The sequence below is a fragment of the Eptesicus fuscus genome, chromosome 16 (genome assembly GCF_027574615.1).
Source record: "Eptesicus fuscus isolate TK198812 chromosome 16, DD_ASM_mEF_20220401, whole genome shotgun sequence".
Classification (NCBI taxonomy): Eukaryota; Metazoa; Chordata; class Mammalia; order Chiroptera; family Vespertilionidae; genus Eptesicus; species Eptesicus fuscus.
Window position 1 is genome coordinate 10412547 of NC_072488.1, and position 20343 is coordinate 10432889.

General features: G+C 58.1%; 1 protein-coding gene across 1 annotated transcript in view; it reads right to left on the reverse strand.

Moving 5' to 3' along the window:
* ADCY3 (adenylate cyclase 3) overlaps nucleotides 1–20343 on the reverse strand; it is a 53526-nt gene that overhangs the window by 5848 nt on the left and 27335 nt on the right. Inside the window, exons 4-15 of the mRNA XM_054727920.1 lie at nucleotides 13929–14059; nucleotides 13293–13404; nucleotides 13058–13185; nucleotides 12579–12737; nucleotides 11731–11908; nucleotides 9044–9172; nucleotides 5460–5602; nucleotides 5193–5354; nucleotides 3537–3624; nucleotides 2580–2696; nucleotides 480–739; nucleotides 145–210 (exon numbers count right to left, since the gene is read on the reverse strand). Of these exons, the coding sequence (XP_054583895.1) occupies nucleotides 145–210; nucleotides 480–739; nucleotides 2580–2696; nucleotides 3537–3624; nucleotides 5193–5354; nucleotides 5460–5602; nucleotides 9044–9172; nucleotides 11731–11908; nucleotides 12579–12737; nucleotides 13058–13185; nucleotides 13293–13404; nucleotides 13929–14059 (1673 nt within the window). The remainder of the gene's footprint in view (nucleotides 1–144; nucleotides 211–479; nucleotides 740–2579; nucleotides 2697–3536; nucleotides 3625–5192; nucleotides 5355–5459; nucleotides 5603–9043; nucleotides 9173–11730; nucleotides 11909–12578; nucleotides 12738–13057; nucleotides 13186–13292; nucleotides 13405–13928; nucleotides 14060–20343) is intronic.

Genomic DNA, 20343 nt, shown 5'->3' on the forward strand with positions numbered 1-20343 from the left:
CCAGCCCTCCTGTAGAAATACACACTAACTTCTCTACTCTGTGCCTTTACAAGGCGGAGATCATAAGGCTCTGGCCATAGTATTCCCTGACTCTAGAGGAAAGGAGCCAAAAATGCGGACCAGGAGGGAAAGCAGTCACCTTACCTGCCAGTGCCATTGAGCCCTGGGGTGGAGAGTATCTGCATCTTCTCTAAGGCGACCAGAGGAAAGCTGTTGGACAGATAATGGCACACTCAGGTCCCATCTGGGTACAAGAGGCTGGTGCCCAGGCAAACACTGAGGCAGCCCAGATCCTCCCCTCATCAGGAATGGGAAGATCTGCCCCAGGTTCACAGCCGTTCAGAGGCATGTCTCTCAGCAGCCATGAACCCTGATTCCCTAGAGATAGAAAGCCACCTTCGTGTAGGGCCATGACTTGGAAATGGGGACTAAGGAGTTGGAAGAAGAAATTCCAGATTCCCAAACAAGTTCCATCTTACCCGGGTTCCTGGAAACGTCTGCGGTCATACTCATCAAAGATGGGGCGCCAGGCACAGAGGTTGATGACAGCCACAGCGCCCGTGATAAGCAGCATGAGGGTGAGCTTCACCATGTGGCTGACCTGCACCAGCATGATGGTGGCGATGAGGGACAGCACGGCGACATAGTTGTAATACTTGGGGTTCTCCATGCAGCCATCCTCTGTCGCCATCCCTGAGGTGCCATTGTTGGGTCCCATGTAGTACTGCAGGCAGCTCAGCTGAGGCCAGGGCCACGGGAAGAACACAGGGTCCAGGGAACAACAGACATTGTCAGAGAAGGCCGCCACTTCCCCAGCTCCCTCAGAAACACCGAGAAGGGTGGGAAAATTTGCCAGGGAATAATACAAATTAATTCCTACTAAGAGCTTTACTACCATCCCTTTGGCTGTTCACAAAAACTCCGAGTGTTTTTAGTATTGCCACCATTGAGGAGAGACTCAGGCTGGACTCGCCCAAACTAGCGCAATTAGCAAGTGGGAAAGCCAGAGCTAGGAGTCCAGTCTTCAGGTTTCAAATCTAGTAACGCTCTCGCCCACATCACACTGTCAAAGAGGGAATGTGGGGCCAGCTCATCACCCACACCTCACAACTGCACGGATGGCAGCCACTCTGCTCAAACGCTCCTCCATTTTGGAGTTGGTCACTGGTCCCACTGCTGGGCATATGCAGTCAGTAGAAAGTGTGTCCACAAACAATCTATCCTCCTCTTTGTAGCCTTCACCCACTGAGTTGGGCTGGCTTTGGGGAAGTTCTCCGCATGGGGCTCGAGCATGTGAAAAATTTCCGACCCCCCTGGTTTTTCACCATCCACAAGTGACAGGTCTCCAGGTATCCTGCACAGTGTCCATGACCTTGTTAAACAGTGCTCCCAGATCGGCACCAGCCTTCAGGTGTGTTCTGACATACAGAGGGTGAGGGGCTCTTTTCCCTGCACTGTGGGCACCGGGCCACCCAGGGGCATGTTAGGTTCTGGAGCTCCTAATTCCATTCCGTTGGATTTGTGATCAACTGGCCCTACGGCTGTGTCATCTATACTGCTGCCACAGTAAGGCTCCATACTGAGTTTGTTTTGTTTTTTAAGCCTCACCAGAGGACATGCTTAGGGAGAGGGGGAGGGGGAGAGAGAGAGAGAGAGAGAGAGAGAGAGATGAGAGAGAAACACTGATTGGTTTGCCTTCTGTACTTCTGTGCCCTGACTGGGAATCGAACCAGCACCTTTTAGTGCAAAGTACAACGCTCAACAAACTGAGCCACTCTAGCCGGGCTCTCCATGCTGAGTTTTTTCCTGTACTTAGATTGTTAAAGAAAATAATATTTGAAAAAATAGGACTTTTTAAAAGAACGTCTATAGTACCCCCCAAATTGGTGGGAGCAGTGATGACGAACAAGAGAACATCAGTCACAGCTCCCAGCACCCAGTGCTCTAGGAAGGTCTGGCCAAATGGATAAGGCCAGACAGAAGAGCTCCTTTAGTGGAAGAGGTTTGCCTTCCTTGTCGTGCCAGATACCTGACACTGGCCACACGGCGGAGGATACTTACGATACGCAGAACGCTTATGGGTATTGTCCCCCTTGGGCAGTGAGGTAAGGAGGAAGAAAATGGGATTGGGATTTAGACCTTCAGTTCTTGACTCTGTCACTTATTGGCTGTGTGACTTAAAAGAAGTGAATTAACCTCTCTGAGCTCTAGCTCTTCTATGGAACTACAGCTAATAATACTGACCTCTTGGGATTGTTATCAAGATTAAGTGGTGAATGTAAACTGGTTGAAAAGTAAAAAAAGATTAAGTGAGTTAATATATATAAAGCACCTAGCACATGGTGGGATCTGGTGCATGGTGTTGGTTCTTGAACTTGGAGAACAAAGAGCTGGGAACAAGTCAGTCTCGGAGTTTTCCTGGGGAGAAGACCCTTCCGTTTGGCCAGGATCTCGTTAGGAACCTAATGCCACTCCAGACCTGTCTCGTGGTGGAGGAATACAAGCTGCCCATGCTGGCCAGTATGGAAGCCTTTTTCCACTAATGGGAGTGTCCCTTCACAAGGACAGCAGGAACTCACCATGTCCACGACATTTGCCATAACCAGAATGAAGATGGCTAACATGGCCCAGGTGTTCCTGGCCCAGCGTGTCCGGTCAATCCACGTCGAGAAGGCCACAAGCTTCTTAGGAAAGGCCTAGAAGGAATGGAGTTTCAAGGGCCATGAGCCTGGAGACCACTACTAATGACTCCAGGTGCTCTCATACTTCCAGGAACCTAAAAAGTAGTGCTGTGCGTGCGAGTCAGCCAAAACTGACAGCGTGGCAGAGCGGAGAAGGGAGCGCAGGAATCCTGGCGCTCTACCCCTCACCTGTGCCATACTTAGGACATGTCACAGCTCCCGGATAGCAGAACCGTTTCCTCAGGAGACACGGGACCAGCCCAGGAGGCTGCGGGCAGCACTAGCCAGCAGTAGCCCGTTCCTTATCTCCAAGTGACAAGGCCAAGATGGGAGACTAGACTTGTTAGGTCCAGCCATCTTTGCCTGGCTAGTCTGCCTTTCCCGGGCCGGCATACCTAAAACCTTCCATTACCTGGCAAGCCACCTGCCAGATTAATTTTCCTAAAACACTACTTAGGTTTTGTCATTCTGATAAAAGTTCTGCATGGCACCTCGGTGCTCAGAGAAGTCTTAACCCTTTTGTCTGGGTGTCCAGGTCCTCCACAGCCAGGGCCAGCCCACCTTCCAGCGGGGCCTCCACTGCTGTGCGACACAGGCTCTCGTTTCTCTGGGCTCCGGCTTACACACTCTGTGCGTGCTCCAGCGTCAGGGCCCGGCCCCAAGTGGGTGCTCAGCGATGTCCATGAATGACTCAATGTGGAGTCTGAACGAGTGGATAATCCTGCACCGTTCTAACAGATCTGTAATCTGTTTGTAAGGATCTGACAGGATGCGTAACTCCAGCAATACTCACTTTCACGGGGAGTGACGCTCCCTTCCCAAGGGCTTTTGAGCCGAAAGGAGAGCGCTGCTTACCCGGGGAAAGATGGCAGCCAGCGAGCAGACCGTCAGGACCAGAAGCAGGAGCTCCCCAACCACAAAGGTCACATAGTTGGTCATCAGCCTGTAACGGAGAAGGCGATGAGGAGGGACCGGGGGGAGCAGTGAGGGAGGGTGAGAGTAAGGGATAGGAGGCAGAAGGCAAGCCCTACAGTAAGGCACAAGCCTCTACCTGAAAGTTCTGTGTGCCGCCAGGGGCCTGCCAGCTGAGTGCGGGGCCGGGACTGTGCGGCCCTCCCCCGCTGTCACCGTTGACCCAGGACATGTCCCAGAGAAGGCAGACTCGCAGATGCCCCCCGGGCAGAGCCCAGTAACACCTGAGAAGGGATTCTTAGGAATGAGCATCCTGCCACGTAGCTATGGTGTTGCTAATCCAGTGCCCGATTCTTGGTTGCACCCGATTCCTGGTCGCCTCTCACCCTTTGAAATATCAGTGAGGCCTGTCAGTGAGGCCTGCTCTGAGCATCCTATGAAAATGCACACAAGCCGAAATCCAGCTCACCACCAGCATCCCTCTCTCTCCTCCTCGTCTTGTATCTGAAGCACTTACCCTGTCTGCGTATATATTCTGATTAATTGTTCACGTTTATCTTCCCCTTCTAAAATGTAAGTTCCACTGGAGCAGGGATTTTTTTGTTACCTTCACTGCTACATCCCTAGACCCTAGCCCCAGGCACGAAGCAGACAGTAAATACTTGTGAATGAATGAGTGAATTTGAGGCTCACAACAACCCCGAGTTAGCCGGGGCAGGTACTATTATCCTCAGATTATCCTCCTCGTCAGCTCTGACTTTACAAGCTGATGCTTCAGGAGCCCTCAGTGACAGGCCTGCGGTCACAACGAAGAGGAAAGTGTGTCCGGGACCTAGGCCCATGTGACCGAGTCCTAGGCTCTTTAGAGCTCCCCAAACCAACGGAACAGGGCTCCCCCCGGCTCCTTTCTGCTGGGAAATCAGTCCCTGAGCAGGATGAGCTGCTGACTGGCTCGCGCAGGGAGGGAGGGACTTGTCCTCAGTTGGGCAGTGAAGGCAAGGACTCCAGAACACCCACCTGGCCCCAGAGGACTAGCTGCTGCGTTAGAGCTACCCGTCTGGACCTGAGCCTAAATCTTTCTTTAGAGATGAGCCAAGAAGGGGAACCAGGTTGGCTTTGGTGACTGAAGTTGAGGAGTGTCCCCAGCCTCTGTCTCCTTATCCCAGAACCACGTAGGCCCAGCGAGGCCGGGTCTCCAGCCCCTAGACCAGGCGTCCTCAAGCTACGGCCCGCGGGCCACATGCGGGTGTTTTTGCCGTTTTGTTTTTTTACTTCAAAATAAGATATGTGCAGTGTGCATAGGAATTTGTTCATAGATTTTTTTTTTTAACTAGAGTCCGGCCCTCCAACGGTCTGAGGGACAGTGAACTGGCCCCGTTTACAAAGTTGGAGGACCCCTGCCCTAGACCCTCTGTCCCTCAGCCTTCTCAGCCCTGGTCTGATCCCCATTTTGGTGCTAGTGCTAGTCCAGACCCAGGGGGCGGAGTGAAGCACAGCCCCCACAGTCCCTGGCCTGAGGTCAGCTGGGGCTGTTCCGAGGGGGGCAAGGACCAGAGGAGTGCTGCGTCCCTACACCAGGCTCCAGCTGCGCCCCCTCACCAGGGGTCGATGACGATCTCCACCAGGGCCGCGCAGAGCAGCACGACGCAGGAGCAGCTGAAGGCGGCCCCGCTCTGCTTTTCCTTCTCCACCGAGTAGCGGGTTTCCAGCTCGGGGTCCATGAACCGCATGGACAGGAGGAAGGTGTTTCTCTTCTTCACTCTGCGGTGGAAATGAGCCGTGAGAGGCAAGGGCCACCTCTGCCTGGGCCTAGCAGGAAGGTGACAGGGCACGGAGCCTGGGCCAGGGCGCGGGGTGGGCACTTACACCTGCGCGGACTCCCGCTCGAGCAGGGCCTCGTTGAGGAGCTGGTTGAGCTCGTGCTCGTCCTCAGAGGCGTCCACCACCCGATCAGCCAGGTCCTGAAGGCGCAGCCTCCGGTGAGGGTTGGGGAACGAGGGGTTGTCGGCCTACAAGGCAGCGGTGGGGGACAGATGGGGTGCAGTTGGAGAATGACATGGGGTTGGGGGTGCCACACTCGAGGACTGACCCCTCGGCTCTAGAAACCATTTTCCAGGGAAAGTCTTCCCAGTGCGCCCACGCAGCTCCCTCCCGCTTGGGTCTGCACCCAGAGCCACGGTCCTTTCTGGTTTCCCTGGGACACTGGTCCCAGGCCCTGTGGCCCCCACAGACACTCTGCAGTGGTCACCACTAACGGCAGCATCCTCGGGGAGCGCTGCCTGGCTCCCGAGCCAGAGACCCCTGCTGGACAGCATAGTCAAAGCACATCCTGCTCCGAGGATGGGAGGGCCACGGCATGCACATCGGCATCTGGGCACGGGACCTGTGGAGTCTGAACCTAGTCAGAGCGTTGAGCTTAGTGCAGCCCTGAACTCTGACTTCTAAAACAGTCCTGGAAACGGGATTTTTCATGGATGTCTTTGCTGCCCTCAGGTCTATAGGGCTCTGGGACATCAGAGCTAGGCAAGGCTCAGAGGTGAGCACCTCTTTTTTTGTTTTTCTTTAAGATTTTTAGAGAGAGAGGAAGGGAGAAGGAGAGAAACATCAATGTGAGAGTGGAACACTGATCGGCCACCTTCTGCACGCCCACTACCAGGGATTGAGCCCTCAACCCCAGGCATGTGCCCTGACCAGGAATCAAACCAGCAACCTTTTGGTGCATAGGATGATGCCCAATCAACTGAGCCATACCAGCCAGGGCGAGTACCTTTTTCTTTTTTTTTAACCTTTTGCACTCGGATGTCGAGTGTGACTCGACACGGTTAGCATTAGAATAAAGGAATCGAGAAAAAAAGCGAGTGCAAAGGGTTAATCTTTATTCAGATTATTACAGATGTTCCTCTTTTTTCTCCCCATAGCTCCCCTCCACCCAGTTCCCACCCCACCCCAAGCCCTCGCCCACCCCCCCGCCGCCCTACACACCACACACTGTCCTCGTCCATAGGTGTAAGCTTTGTCCAATCTCTTCCCGCACCCCCTACACCCCCTTCTCACTGAAAATTGTCAGTCCACTCCCTTTCCATGCCCCTAATTCTATTATATTCACCAGTTTGTTCTGCTCATCAGATTTTTTATTCATTTGATTTTTAGATTCACTTGTTGATAGATATGTATTTGTTGTCGCTTTGTTCATAATTTTTTATCTGTACCTTTTTCTTCTTCTTCCTCTTCTTAAAGAATACCCTTCAGCATTTCATGTGATACTGGTTTGGTGGTGATGAACTCCTTTAGCTTTTTCTTGTCTATGAAGCTCTTTATCTGACCTTCAATTCTAAATGATAGCTTTGCTGGGTAAAGTAATCTTGGTTGTAGGTTCTTGCTATTCATCACTTTGAATATTTCCTGCCACTCCCTTCTGGCCTGCATAGTTTCTGTTGAGAAATCAGCTGATAGTCGTATGGGTGCTCCCTTGTAGGTTAACTAAAAGCAGAGTGGGGCTGCCTTTTCTCTTGCTGCTTTTAATATTCTCTCTTTGTCTTTTGCCCTTGGCATTTTAATTATGATGTGTCTTGGTGTGGTCCTCTTTGGATTCCTATTGTTTGGGGTTCTCTGTGCTTCCTGGACTTGTAAGTCTATTTTTTTCACCAGGTAGGGGAAGTTTTCTGTCATTATTTCTTCAAATATCTTGCTCTCTTCTTCTGGCACCCCCATTAATTCGGATGTTGGTACGCTTGATGTTGTCCCAGAGGCTCCTTACACTATCTTCATATTTTTGGATTCTTTTTGCCTTTCCGGTTGTTTTTTGCTTTCTCGTATTTCAAATCTTTGACTTGATTCTTGGGATCCTCTAGACTACTAGTGAATCTCTGTATATTATTCTTTATTTCAGTCAGTGTATGCTAATTTCTGACTGGTCCTTTTCCATTTTTTTGGCATTCTCACTAAGATCCTTGAAGGTTAAGTTCCTTGGAGGTTTCTAGAAGATTCTTGAGTAACCTTATAACTGTGGTTTTGAACTTTATATCCAGTATTTTGCTTTCTTCCATTTATTTCATTTGTGACATCTTTCTTTGTCTCCACATTTTGGCTACTTCCCTGTGTTTGTTTCTATGTACTGGGTAGCTGCTAAGTCTCCTTGAGTTGATAGAGTTGCCTTGTGTGGTAAGTATCCTATAGGGCCCAGTGGCTCAGCCTCCCCAGTCACCTGAGCTGGGAGCTCTAGGTGCACCTCTTTGTGGGCTGTGAGCACAGTCTTGTTGTAGTTGAGCCTTGATTGCTGTTGGTGTCCCTGGGAGGAATTGACCTCCAGGCCAATTGGCTGTGAGGACCAGCTGTGTCTACAATGGAAGAGCTGCTGTACAGGAGACACCCTATGGGGCAGAACTTGCTTCAGTGGGGCTTTGGTGCTCAATGAGTCTGCCCCTTGAGTGTGTCACTTATGGATGTGAAGAGTTGTAATCTGGTATGGTCTCACACTGTCCACTGGGTACACTGGCTCTTGGATCTCCAAGGAGGTGCAAAGTCAACCACTGCCTAAGCCACCCAGCAGAAGCTACAGAGAGATCTGCAGATTCTTCCTCTTTGTATTGGGTTTGGAAGTGCCCAGAGAAGGCCCAGTTGTGTAGCAAGACAGGCTGCTGCTGCCTGTTTGAAAGGTTTTAGGCTGAGAAAGGAAAGGCCTTTCATATGCTAAAGCCAGACGAGGACGACGACAACGACGACGACGCACAGCTTGGGTGGGGTTGTAAATTGGGTGGGGCAGGGTCTCAGGGAATCTCCTGGGCAGAGCAAACAGCAATGGCTGCCAGTCAGCCCTGCACTGGAGAAGTCCCAGGTCCGAGCGCAGGAAAAATGACCGCTGCAAACACCTCCGTCTGAAAGAATGTTGCACTCCCGTTCCTGTCCCGATGCCAGACAGTCCAGTTTCTCCCCGTATGTGTCTGGGTCCCCCAGAGTCTCTCCTGGAACTGGAGTTCAAAGCAAGCAGGAGCTTGTATCTCCCTCCCAATTAAAACAGCAGCGCACCTGGGTGCCAACCCGTTCCGCGCCTCCGTACCTCCTACCAGTCCCAATGCGCTTTCTTCTTTACCTCTAGTTGAAGAGCTTCACTCAGCCAGCTTTCCCGCGGCTCTGGATGATTTGCTCTGTCTTTTAGTTGTAGTTTTGATGTGGTTGTGAGAGGCAGCAAGTACAGGTGTTTACCGATGCCGCCATCTTGGCTCCTTATTGTGAGTACCTCTTTTGATGTTACCCACCCCGACCCCAGGTAAATGACAAGGAGACTTTCGACTGGGGCTTGGGGAGAGGTGACTTGCTAGGGCTACACAGCTCAAAGGGAGCAGAGCCCAGGCTGGCGGCCAGCTCTCCAACTCTGAGCACAGGCCCCCTTCTGTGGCAACCGTCGCCTCCCCATCCCCTGCCCACATCCTGGCCCTCAGCCCTGCACATACCTGGGCATCCTGCTCCTCGTTCTCCTCCGACGTGGAGCCGCTGGTGTGGACACTCCCATTGGACTCCTTGGTCTCGATGAGGGCAGGGGAGCTGGGCTTTGAGGACGCGGGCGCGCCGTTGGGCAGGGCCTGCAGTGGGAAGCAGCGGCCATCAGGGACTCCAGACGCTGCCAGCTGCCCACCATCCTGTGGCGCGTCTGCTTGCAGTCTGCAGTCTCCTCACCAGCGCTCAGAAGCCTTGTGCACTTGGAAATTTCACTGCTCAGTTCCTCCCCTAGTGTTTAAATGCTATAACTTTCTAGGATTAATTTCTACTATTAAAACCTGTCCCAGAATTCCCATTCCTATTTCTAAAACAGTACCTCAATGGCACAGGGACTCACAGAGGTCTTTTTTGGTGTGGAGCCCTGTCAGATGCCTTCCAAGTCTGAATATTCCATAAGCCAATTTCCCCAATGATTAGTATATTTCCTTGGTAGAAGTATACACTATCACACAGGGAAGTCATTCATTCATTCATTCATTTAACGAGCATTAACTGAGTACCTACTATGTGACAGGAACTGATCTAATTCCTGGCGATACAGACAAAATGCCCTGACCTTGGGAGCGCACATTCTGGGGAGGAAAGGCTGTCAGTAAAGTGGTCACAGCACGTAAGGAGAGACAGTGCTCTGGAGGAGGAGGATGTCAGGAGACACGGATTGCAGTGTGACTGCAAAGAACAGGTCTGGGAGGCATCACCACGAAGATGACATTTCAGTAGAGGCCTGTTGATGGCAGACGGGGCGGGGGGAGGGGGGATCCCACTAAGAGGGAGCAGCTGGTGCAAAGGCCCTGGAACAGGCGTGAACTGGGGGAACTGAGCCCAGCCTGAGGCCAGGGCTGTTGGGCAGAGTGAGAGGGGACAGGGCGGTGAGGGCCCGACCCTAGCTGACCACTGCTCCTCTGAGTGAGACAGGAGACCCAGGGAGGGTTCTGAGCAGGGGAGTGGCATGATTTCACTTAACAGGGTAGCGGCAAGGACAGAGGAGGGTGACTGCTTGGGATACTATTGCAGGAACCCTACACGAGATGACAGTGGCACAGACGGGGATGGTAGCTGTGTGTGGGTGGTTGGAGCTCTATCAAGAAATGCCAACAGAACTTGCTCTGGGTGGTAAAGAGAGGGGCCAAGGCCCTAGCTGCTTTGGCTCTGTGGATAGTGTCGGCCTGCCGACTGAAGGGTCCCTGGTTTGATTCCAGTCGGGACACATGCTTGGGTTGCGGGCTTGATCCCCAGTGTGGGGCGTGCAGGAGGCGGCCGATCAATGATTCTCTCTCATCATGATGTTTCTATCTCTCCCTTTCCCTTCCTCTCTGAAATCAATAAAAATATATATATATATTAAAAAAAAAGAGGGGTCAAGGAGATCCTCAAAGCTTGTGGTCTGAGCAAGTTGAAAAAAAAAAAATGGAGTGGCCACTGGCAGGTGAGGAAGACTGAGGAAGAGCAGCCATGACAGGTAGAAAGGCTGATGAAGAGGACTTGAGTGTGGAGAGCAGGAGCGAGAGCGCGCCATCGCCTGGTAACGCCGAGCTGCCTGCTCTGCACACGAATGGAGATGCTGTAGCTGCGTGCGGGGCAGCGGGCTGGGGCTGAGAGCTAGATTTGGGAGCTGTCAGAGGTGGCATTTCAGACAGTGAGATTGACAGGGTTAGTGGAAGGGGAAGACGCCTGCTCACACTCTCCTCATCACTTCATTCCACTAAACCCTGGAGATTTCTGCAAAGGAACTGTGTTTGCTCCTGTGACTCCCAGAGACGCCCCTCTCCTCCCAGGACCCTCCCACCATCCTTCACGCACGCTCACGTCTCACTGACTGTAGAGCAGGCAGGGTGATCTGAGCATCTGGAGACCCGGCACAGCTTTGAGGCTCATCCTGCGCGCAGGAGTCCTGCCAGCTGCTTCCTGCCCCGCGCCCCCTAGCGGCTGACAGCGCTGCGCAGCCAGGGCGTGGAGAGAACTAGTCTCCAGCAGGGACACTCACATTCCCTGAGAGGGTGTACCAAGTGCTGGCAGGGAGGGACGCCTGATAAAGTATCTGATGAATGTGGTACAGCAACGGGGGGTCGTTCCTCTCATAAAGCGCTCCTAGAATTCAGAGCGAAGGTAAAGCCTCCAAATGGATATGAATGTGCGATTCTCAGAAACTCACCTGGCTGACAGCCACATCACCAGTGTCCTGCCTTGGGAACAACTCAAGACATGAGACTGTTCACAGCTTCATCTTTCACACGAACCAAGATAGAAAGTGAGCGGAGAGCCGGCCGGGGCCGGAAGGGGGCCGAGGTGAGGAAGGAGGGGCATCCACTGCCTCCCCGCACCCTCCCTCTGCGCTCCCCCTTGGCATCCAGGCCACTCCTGTGGCTTCCACTGCGACCTCCTGCAGGGACCCTCACTGCCACCCCGCCGCTCAGAGCACCACACACGTTCCCAGGGGCGGGACAGGGCAGGCGCCTTCCCCCAGACGCCGCTGATCCTCTGAAAGGCGGCCTCTCGTCACTGCTCAGCGGCACTCAGCATCGCTGGGATGCCACCGGCACCTCACAGCTCACTCCGCCGTCAAGCCGTCAAGCCGTGCCCTCTCCTCTGCCACCAGCCCCCTCCTTTCCGTCCCCTCGTGCAGGGGAGGGTGGGGACTCACCGAGCTGTTGAGGCCGTTTTGGGAGGCGGTTTTCTTCACCTCTGGCTTGGACGCAATGATGAGGTAGGTTTCAATGCCCTTCTCCTCTAGGTAATCGCAGCGGCTGCCCCCCTCGCCGGGCTCCACGTCGAACTCCCCTTTCAGGCAGTCCAGGGTGCTCTGAGAGATGTGCACGCGCCTGCACCGCAGCCAGAGAGGCCCTGAGCACGTCCCCCTCTACCCCCCCAACCCCCGACGGTCCCGGCCCAGGCTGCCGCTCGGGCCAGCGTCTCGGGGAGCATGGGACAGAGGCCACCCGGGGCAGAGACAGGGAGGGCCTGTGGGCAGAGTGGCACCTGCCCCTCTCGGAGCCTCGGTGTTAAGTCCATGAGACAGGAATGAAATTTTGTCCTCAGGACACTTAGAAGTCTGCACCCGTTTTCGGGGGCAATGGGCCCTTCTCTGGGGAGTCACCCCGGAGGGGGAGGCTGTGACTGCCTGAGGGAGCTCCCGGCCCCGGCGGGCAGGTTCCAGATGCCCTCAGCCCGCCCGCCCTGAGCGCAGGCAGGTCCTGGCCCGGCCGCCTCTGTAACGGGCAAGCGGCCCTCCGGGCTGCTGCTGGCATCACTGGCGGCCGCCGGGGAGGCTGGCACTGAGCGGTGTGATGGCGCCCGAGCCCGGGCCGCCCTGCCAGTCGGTCAAGGGGACGGGAGGACACACGGCTGCAGAGGTCCAGGCAGCAGAGGCCACAGCCAACCACAGACCAAGGAGACGGGCCCCCGAGAAGGAACACTGCTCCTGGTGGGAGGGGCCTGGTCCGAGCCACAGACCTGAGGGATGGCTGTCCCTTCCGAGGAAGGAGCACTCACCCGGGGATGCCGCCAGCCTCCATCTTGTTGGCCACAGTGACATCGGTAGACCACACGTCATACTGCCAGCGCTTCTGGCCCAGGACGCCCCCCAGCACAGTGCCCGTGTGCACCCCCACACGCATGTCCACCCCGGTCTTTGTCTTCTCCCGCACGTACCTGCCAGGCACACAGAAAGGAGGAGGGTCAGGGGAAGCCCGCAGCCAGGTGCCGGCCCCCTCGCCCCCTCGCCCCCCAGGAGGGCTCCCACACGCTTTTTCTCCTCCAGGCCAAGCGGCCAACTGGGTGCCCCCCAGCTTCCTGCCTGCCTTTGAGCGGAGTGGGCAGGACTGCCCCCGGCCTCGTCCTGAGGGACCTCCAGTTGCATCACATCACTCCGTCCCGCACTACAAGCCTGAGCAGACTCCGCCGGGGCCCCCACGACAGACCGGCGCCCCCCACGGCCCAGGCGCCCCCTCCCTGCAGCGGCGCCCACTTACGAGATGGCCTCCACCATGGCGAGCCCCATGAGGATGGAGCAGACGGCGTGGTCCTCCCGGTAGTCAGGCAGGCCGCAGATGCAGTAGTAACAGTCGCCCAGGATCTTAATCCGCAGCTGGTGGTATTTCTGAAAGGGCAGGGCGCGGGCTGGGCGGGAGGAGCGACAGCGCAGAGGAGGGACGGGAGGGACGGAGGGACCCGGGAGGGACGGAGGGACCGGGAGCAGGTACTCACGGCCGCCAGCTTGTCGAAGCGGGCGAAGAGCTCGTTGAGCAGCTTCACCAGCTCCTGGGCGCTGCAGGTGGAAGACAGCTGGGTGAAGCCCACGATGTCCGCGAAGAGGATGCTGAGGGAGGAGGCACCGGGTGAGGCTCCCACCGCACCCCTGACGCCACGCCCGCTCCGCTCCAGCTCCCGCTCCCGCTCCCAGCCCGGCAGCCAGGGTCCCGGGGAAGCAGGTCCTCGCTCCAGCCCCGGAGCGGTGAGACCTGGGCACTTGGAGGGTGAATGTGCGGCTCTGGCACCGAGCTTATCCTGTGGGCTTCCCTCTGGGCCCCTCCCAGGCTGCCTCCCGCCTGCCCCAGGAGGAAGGCGGGAGCCCCCGTGCCGGCCCTGAGTGCTGGGTGGCCTCACAGATGCCACTTGCTGGCTCTGGTGATGCTGGTACCACCACGGGGCTGGACCACCGAGCCCAAAGCGTGTCTCAGCCCCGACGCCGTCTGCAGGGCCGCTCACACCGGGGCTCACACCGGGGCTCACGCCGCGGGGATGGCTTCGCTCCTGGTCCCCGGGGAGACCTCCATCCGCAGCGCTCAGCTGAGCCCACAGGGCCCCGCCCGGCCTGCTCTCGGAGCCTGTGCGGCCGCGCACCTGACATTCTCATGGCGGTACATGTACATGGTGTTGAACTGCTGCTGGTCCTTCTGGCTCTCGTCCTTCTTCATGTCCTTCAGCATCTCGTCAGCCACGTGCTTGGGCAGGATGGAGAGCATCAGGTTCTCCTGTGGGGCACAGGGAGGGCAGAGTGAGTGGGGACCTCGGGGTCTCACTGGTGCTCATCCAGGGGCAGCTCAAGTACTTCCGGGAAGAAACACCCGGTTCTGGCAACGTCAGCCAGGAACCATTCGCCCCCCACAGACCCCAGAGCACAGGCCAGAACGGGCAGCACCTGCACTGAGCAGGCTCGGGGCCGTGGCCCGAGCCCCTTCGGGAGTGCTGATGGGAGCCAGGAGCCCAGGGAGAAATCCAAGCCTGGCTCTGGGCCTCCGAGGCGTGCCCCCTGCCCCAGGCAGTGTGACAGGTCCGGGGGGCCCGTTCTCCGCTGCTCCTGCCCTGTGCGTCCTCGAGGGCAGGGCCTGAGCAGGAGGCTCTCCTCCTCTGTCCTGGGTGGGCAGCCGAGAGGCCCCCAAGGTTCTGGTGTTGAACCCCAGTCCCTACAGCCAGAGGGTTGGGCCTCAGCCCCGTGACAGAAGACAGATCTGCCCCTCCCATCCCCCCAGGCCGGTCTGCAGACCAGAACCCGCCCCCTGCTCGCCACCATAGCACAGGGTCCCCACCTCCCGTCTGTTTTCATGGGCCGCATCAACCCTCTCTCTCAGAGTGACTCACATGGCGACAACGAGGCCTGTCCCGTCTGCCAGCCTGAGACCTTAGAGGCCACGGCTACCCCCTCGCGTTCCCACAGCCACGCCCTCGGTCAGAACCTCTGGGGTGGCATCAGGGCAGCTCGGGAACGAGAAGCCAAAGGAACCCGGGGCGTGTGGGGCATGTGGGGCGCAGGGGCCGAGGACGGGGACTGAGGTCTCTCCTTTTTTAACCCTCACCTGAGAGTGAGGACAGTTTTTAGAGAGAGTGGAAGGGGGGAGAGCGAGGAAAAAGAGAGAAACATCTAAGTGCCAGAGACACATGGATTGGTTGCCTCCCACATGCACCCCCCAACCAGGATGGGGATCAGATCTGTAACCCAGGTACGTGCCCTTGACTGGGAATCCAACCGGAGACCCTCTGGTGCACAGGCCAACACTAACCACTGTGCAACGCTGGCCAGGTCCAGGGGGATTTTCAAACCAGAGACGGGGGCGCTGCCAGCTCTCCTGGGGTCCCCAGGGAGAAGGGGCAGTGGGGGGGGCAGGGGGGACAGCAGTGAGCCCCAAGGCTGGGGCAGGAACTGGGGATCCCAATCATGTCCCGTAAGGCGCTCCATGGCCCAACCTCAGTCCGTTTCCCTGGAAACAAGTCAGGTCTCCCGAGGGTGGCCCCACCGCCTCCCCCCAGCACGGCCCGGGCTCAGGACGGTCAGCCCTGGCGGGACAGGCCGCGGCAGGAGCACTCCGTGCAGCCCGAGGCCCGGGACGCGGCCCAGGACCCACGCGTGCCGAGGCCCTGAGCGGCTCTCGGGTGGGGGAGGGGTGGGGACCGCCACTCCGCGTTACGGGATTTCCGTCACTTTTTTCAGGAGCGTGAACACACTGAAAGCATAAAAGCAACAGAACAACAAGCAGCTGTGGGCGTAAGTGAAGGCTGCCAGCTGCCTCGCGTGGCTTCTGAAACCTCAGTCACCCTCAGCCCGGTCAGCAGGCGGAGGCCACCGGGTCGCTGTGATGAAACTGGCTTTAAACAAGCAGGCGTCCGCAGAGAGGACACGCACACGACGGAGAAAGGAGCGAGACGGCCGCCGCCAGGGACTCCACGGGGGAGGACACGCCACTCGGAGGCAGAGGTCAGAGGGCGGGCGTGGCCGTGGGCGGTGGAGGAGGCGCCCTCCCCTGCCACGTCACCGCCTGGACTTCTGTAACCGCCAGATCCACCCCACCTCCGAGGCTCTGCCCTTCCCCAGCCTGCGCCCCGCACGCGGGTGCTCTCCACCCGCCACGCTCCTCCAGAGCCCAGGCCTCCTGACCGGGCACCCACCGGCCTTCCTGGTCCCATTTCCCTGCTCTCCTCGCGTCTCCTCCAGTGTCGACAAGCCCCTCCTACCACCGCGCACCCCCCACCCCCCCCCTCCCCCTTCAACAACCTCACCCCACCCCGGCCCTGCCCAGGCCTGATCCCCTCCCTCTGCCCGCGTCCTTGGTGTCTCTCTCTATTGGCGCTGACATCGGCTGCCCTTAGATTCAGAGACTCTAAGCCCTTTTCTGGACCCCTTTTAGGGGGGGGGGGTGATGTTAGCGGCGGCTCTTCTAGAAAAGCGCTCATCTGCCCGTAGAGGATCCCTGACATCCATGCCCAGGGCCCAGGGGGAAGCCCCAACACCTCGTACGGGTTCTTGGAGAAGGAAGGAGGCTGGGATCCAGGCGTCCTTGTCTGGTGGGCCCCACAGGAGATGCAGGGGAGGTGGGGAGAGGGACCCCAGGGTAGCCGAGCCTCGACGGGGGCCGGCGCGGAGCGGGGTGGCTTGCCCGCCCCAGCATTGAGGCAGAGCCTGCTCTTCCTAAAATAGCACTCGCTATATGTTTCGGGAGCCACGAGAATGTTCCAAGCCTCTGACCCGTTAATGACTCCTGCGGGAATTTATCTCCAGCAAAAATAACCCAAAAGAAGTGAAAAGACACATGTGCCCGAGGAGTGCGCTGCAGGGGCACCACACACGCGGGGAACGCTGCGAGCGGCCCAACGCCAGCGAACGGTTAATTAACGGTTAATTAAACCGTGCCGGTCCTGTGGGTGGAGGAGGATGCCACCTGAACCGGTCTCGGTCTCGGTCAAAGCTGCTGCCCCAAGACAGCGAGAGAGAACAGCAGGGCGGACCCAGACCGTATTCTGCAAAGGTGATGGGGATCCGTACGTCTAAGTCAAGGCAGGGGCGGAGGCGAGAGCCAAGAGCCACTGGGGGGATGGGATGGAGAGAAAACGTAAAATGTTTTCCAAGCTGCTATATATGGTGTTATGCTGCGGCTTTTTAAAGAAACCTTTTAAACTGGAAATAAACACAGAACTTCCTGTTGCCTCCAGCGGTGACCCTGGCCATCGCCCGTCCACAGCAACCCGTCTGCTCAGAAAGGGGAGATCCTGGCCAGAGCAAAAGCAGCCATCTCTATCTGAGTCCTGGACATCAACCGCAAGAGAGCCGAGGCTGGGGCAGGAACCTGGGGATCCCAATCATGCCCTGTAAGGTGCTCCATGCCCCAACCACAGTCTCACAGCCCTTTACGATACGATACGATTCCATCTTAAATAAACTCACAGCATCAAGTGGCACCTGCACAAGCCCCTTGGTCTTTAACAGAAGCCAAGGGTCTGGGATGAGGAGGTGGAGACCTGCTGGGAGCCCACCCCCCAAGGAAACACATGACCTCGGCCTTCGCCAGGGACTGACCATGAGGGGAGGAGCTGGGGGGGGGGGGGGGCGCGGGTCTGAGTGGCTGGGACTCAGCCCAGAGAAGCCTCGCAGAAATGCTTCACGTCGGAGGGCAGCTGTTGCCTGGAGAAGGGGGAGCCTTGCTCTGGAGGCCCCACGAGAGCAAGCTGAGGAGAGAAGGCTGCTGGGAAACGGACTGTGGCCTCCAGAGGAGGACTTCTCTAAACCTCAAAACAGTCCCCGTGAAGCGTGCGCTGCCCTGAGACGCGGCGAACTCCCATCCCGACCCGCCAGTGGCCACAGGAGGGAGTCCCCACAGGGTGGAAGGCTGGCCCGGACCCCGCCAAACTGCCCACACGGCTTTGAGAGTTATCCTAAAAACACAGCTCAGTCCAGGCCCGGACCCTCTGGGAAAAGCACCAATGAGGTCTCACAAAGAAAGAACAAGCGCTGGAAGCCTCCGGGAGGCTCCCGGGTCCAGAAAGCACTGCCCCGTCCTGGGAGGAGCACCCCGGACCGCCCGGTGGGGAGCAGACAGCTGGGGCAGGGCCTGGCGGGGGCAGGGGCTCGGTGTCCTGACCCCGGGGGAGAAGTGGTGGTGGGGGCCCAGGGCTGGATGCACGGCCTCCGGGCCCCAGGGGCTGGGCTCTCCTCTTCCGGGAACAGGTATCTGCTGAGCCTCCCGGTGGCCTGTGAGGCCTGGCGGGGCAGCCCGTCAGCATGGCCTCGGTGCCCAGATGGCCGTGTGTGCATGTGGTGTGGTCTGTGTGTGTCCCTGTGCATGTACAGGTGTGTCCTACATATGTGCTGTGTGTACACACCCACACACAAATACAAGTCATGACAACCCATCACAGGCTGTGAGCACACAGCTGTCCACAGACATGTCGATTCTGGTCCTGACTGATCCGGGTTCTTGGAGCTTCCAAGCCACTTGGAAGCCGTGCAGTCCCTGGACCCCACCAGGCGCCCTCCTGGCCTGCCCACCTGAGCAGAGGCGGCGGGGGGAGGGGGAGGATGTGGAGGAGGAGGACCCGGCCTGCTAGCCCTGGGCGGCCAGAGCCTCAGCGCCACCTCACGTGCCGTCAGGAAACCCCAGTGCTACCGTCTGACTACAGGGCAGGTGTCGCCCTGCAGACTAGGGGACCACACCCCTCGGCCACTCGGTCACTGGTCATCTGTGCAGGCCCTTGAGCTGGGAAGGTCAAAGGTAAACAGGACTCCCAGGAGCTCCGCTGGGCGGGCAGTGAGGTCACCGCAGGGTGACTGGCCTCACGGGGCAGGAACGCTCTGCTGTCTTCAGCCAAGGCCCTGGGAGTTCAGAGAGGGAGAGGCTGTGTCACTCCGACCAGCCACCTTTCCACAAGACCTTCCAGAGCGAGAACAGGCTCCAAGCCAGGGTTCCAGCGTCTCCTGGGCGGGTGGGCTCCGAGGGGGAAGCAGAGCCACACTGAATCGCAGTGGTGGGGCCGGACTAGCAAGTCCCCACCAGGCGTGTCGTCCTGGACAGAAGAGAAATCACACAGACCCGGGGTCAGCCCAGAGCTCTCCCCTGCGGGAGAGGGGACACTGAGTACGTGAGCCTCTGGTCACGCGCCTGGACTCCCGTGCCACCTCCAGAGGTGGGTGGGGCCGCTGTGTGGGCCAAGGTGACCGCAGCCTCAGGAGACAGCCCTCTGGACCCACGGAAGGCCACGTGTGCGCTACCCGGAGCCCTCACAGCGTGCCTGGCACAAAGCAGGCGCTCCTTGGAGGCTGGGGAGTTAATGAGCTGTCAAGGAGGAGACGTGGCCCGAGGGACGAGCCATCACCCTCTGGAACAGCACGATCAGAGCTTTCCGCCGCCACGGAGACGGGCCGAGCCCGTGTCCCACGGCGGCACCTGCCACTCGCAGCTACTGAACATGCGAACGCGGCCAGGGCAGCGGAGACTCTCGTTTTTAATTCTTTAATTTTCATTCATTTAAACGGCCTGTGGCCAGTGGCTGCCATACTGGACAGTGCAGACACGTAGCCATTAAGCACAGCTCGTGTGCCAACACGGAGGGGCAGAGCGCGGCCGCCTGGAGGCCACCGTGCGGAGCAGGAGGCGGAGGGCGCACCTGCGGTCAGGGGGAAGGGAGGGGGTGCTATGGCGTCTGCAGGGGAAGCACACGCCTGCTTCTGTCCTGGACCCCCGGGCGCAGCTCAGTCCACCCTGGGAACGAAGGCCCAAGTGACACAGACCCAGTCTCCACCCGGAAGGCTTCACTGTGGCCGCGCGTCCCTCCCTTTGCCTCCGTCCAGTGGCGCTTCTTCCGAACGCCGCTCCCACCTTCCTTGACTCTTCCCCACCCCGGGTGCCCACGTCCACCGGGCACAGCCAGCGTCCCCCTGTGGGCCCATCCCCCCCGGCACTATCGGAAATGTGGCTTGTTCTCCTGGAGCCTGGAATGCCAGGATGAAGAACTTCCAGGGAAAGCCACGGGGTGGGCGCTGGGCGCACACAGCACCGATTCCTACTTCAACAGGAGACCCTCACCTCGGGCCTGTCTCAAGCCCAGAGGCATCGAGGCTAAACTGACAACGGAAATGCTAGCCTGTTTGGGACTGGCACTGTGAAGGCACAAGTCACTGCCACGGCTGGCGCTGGGGGGGTGGGGGGCCCGGTCCTCTGTGGTTCCTGCCGAGTGGATGGCCGGTTTGCTCTCTCCGCCGGGTCCTCACAACAGGACGGTGCGGGGGCCACCGGCCACCACGCACCCACCGAGTAAGAGGAGGAGGCAGAGCTGCTGTGGAGGCGGGCGCTCCTCCGGCCGCAGCGCCTCTTCCCGTCTCACTGGCTCCCAGGACAGCCCCAGCCTCACCGTCGCCAGGACAACCGGGCACTTTGAGGACTCTAGAAGCCCAGCCCCAGGCCAGAGGGCAGCTGGCTCCCTTCTCTCTCCCCATGACTCCCCTCTCCCCTACCAACCTCCCCTGAGAACAAGGTTCAAGGTCGAGATTGCT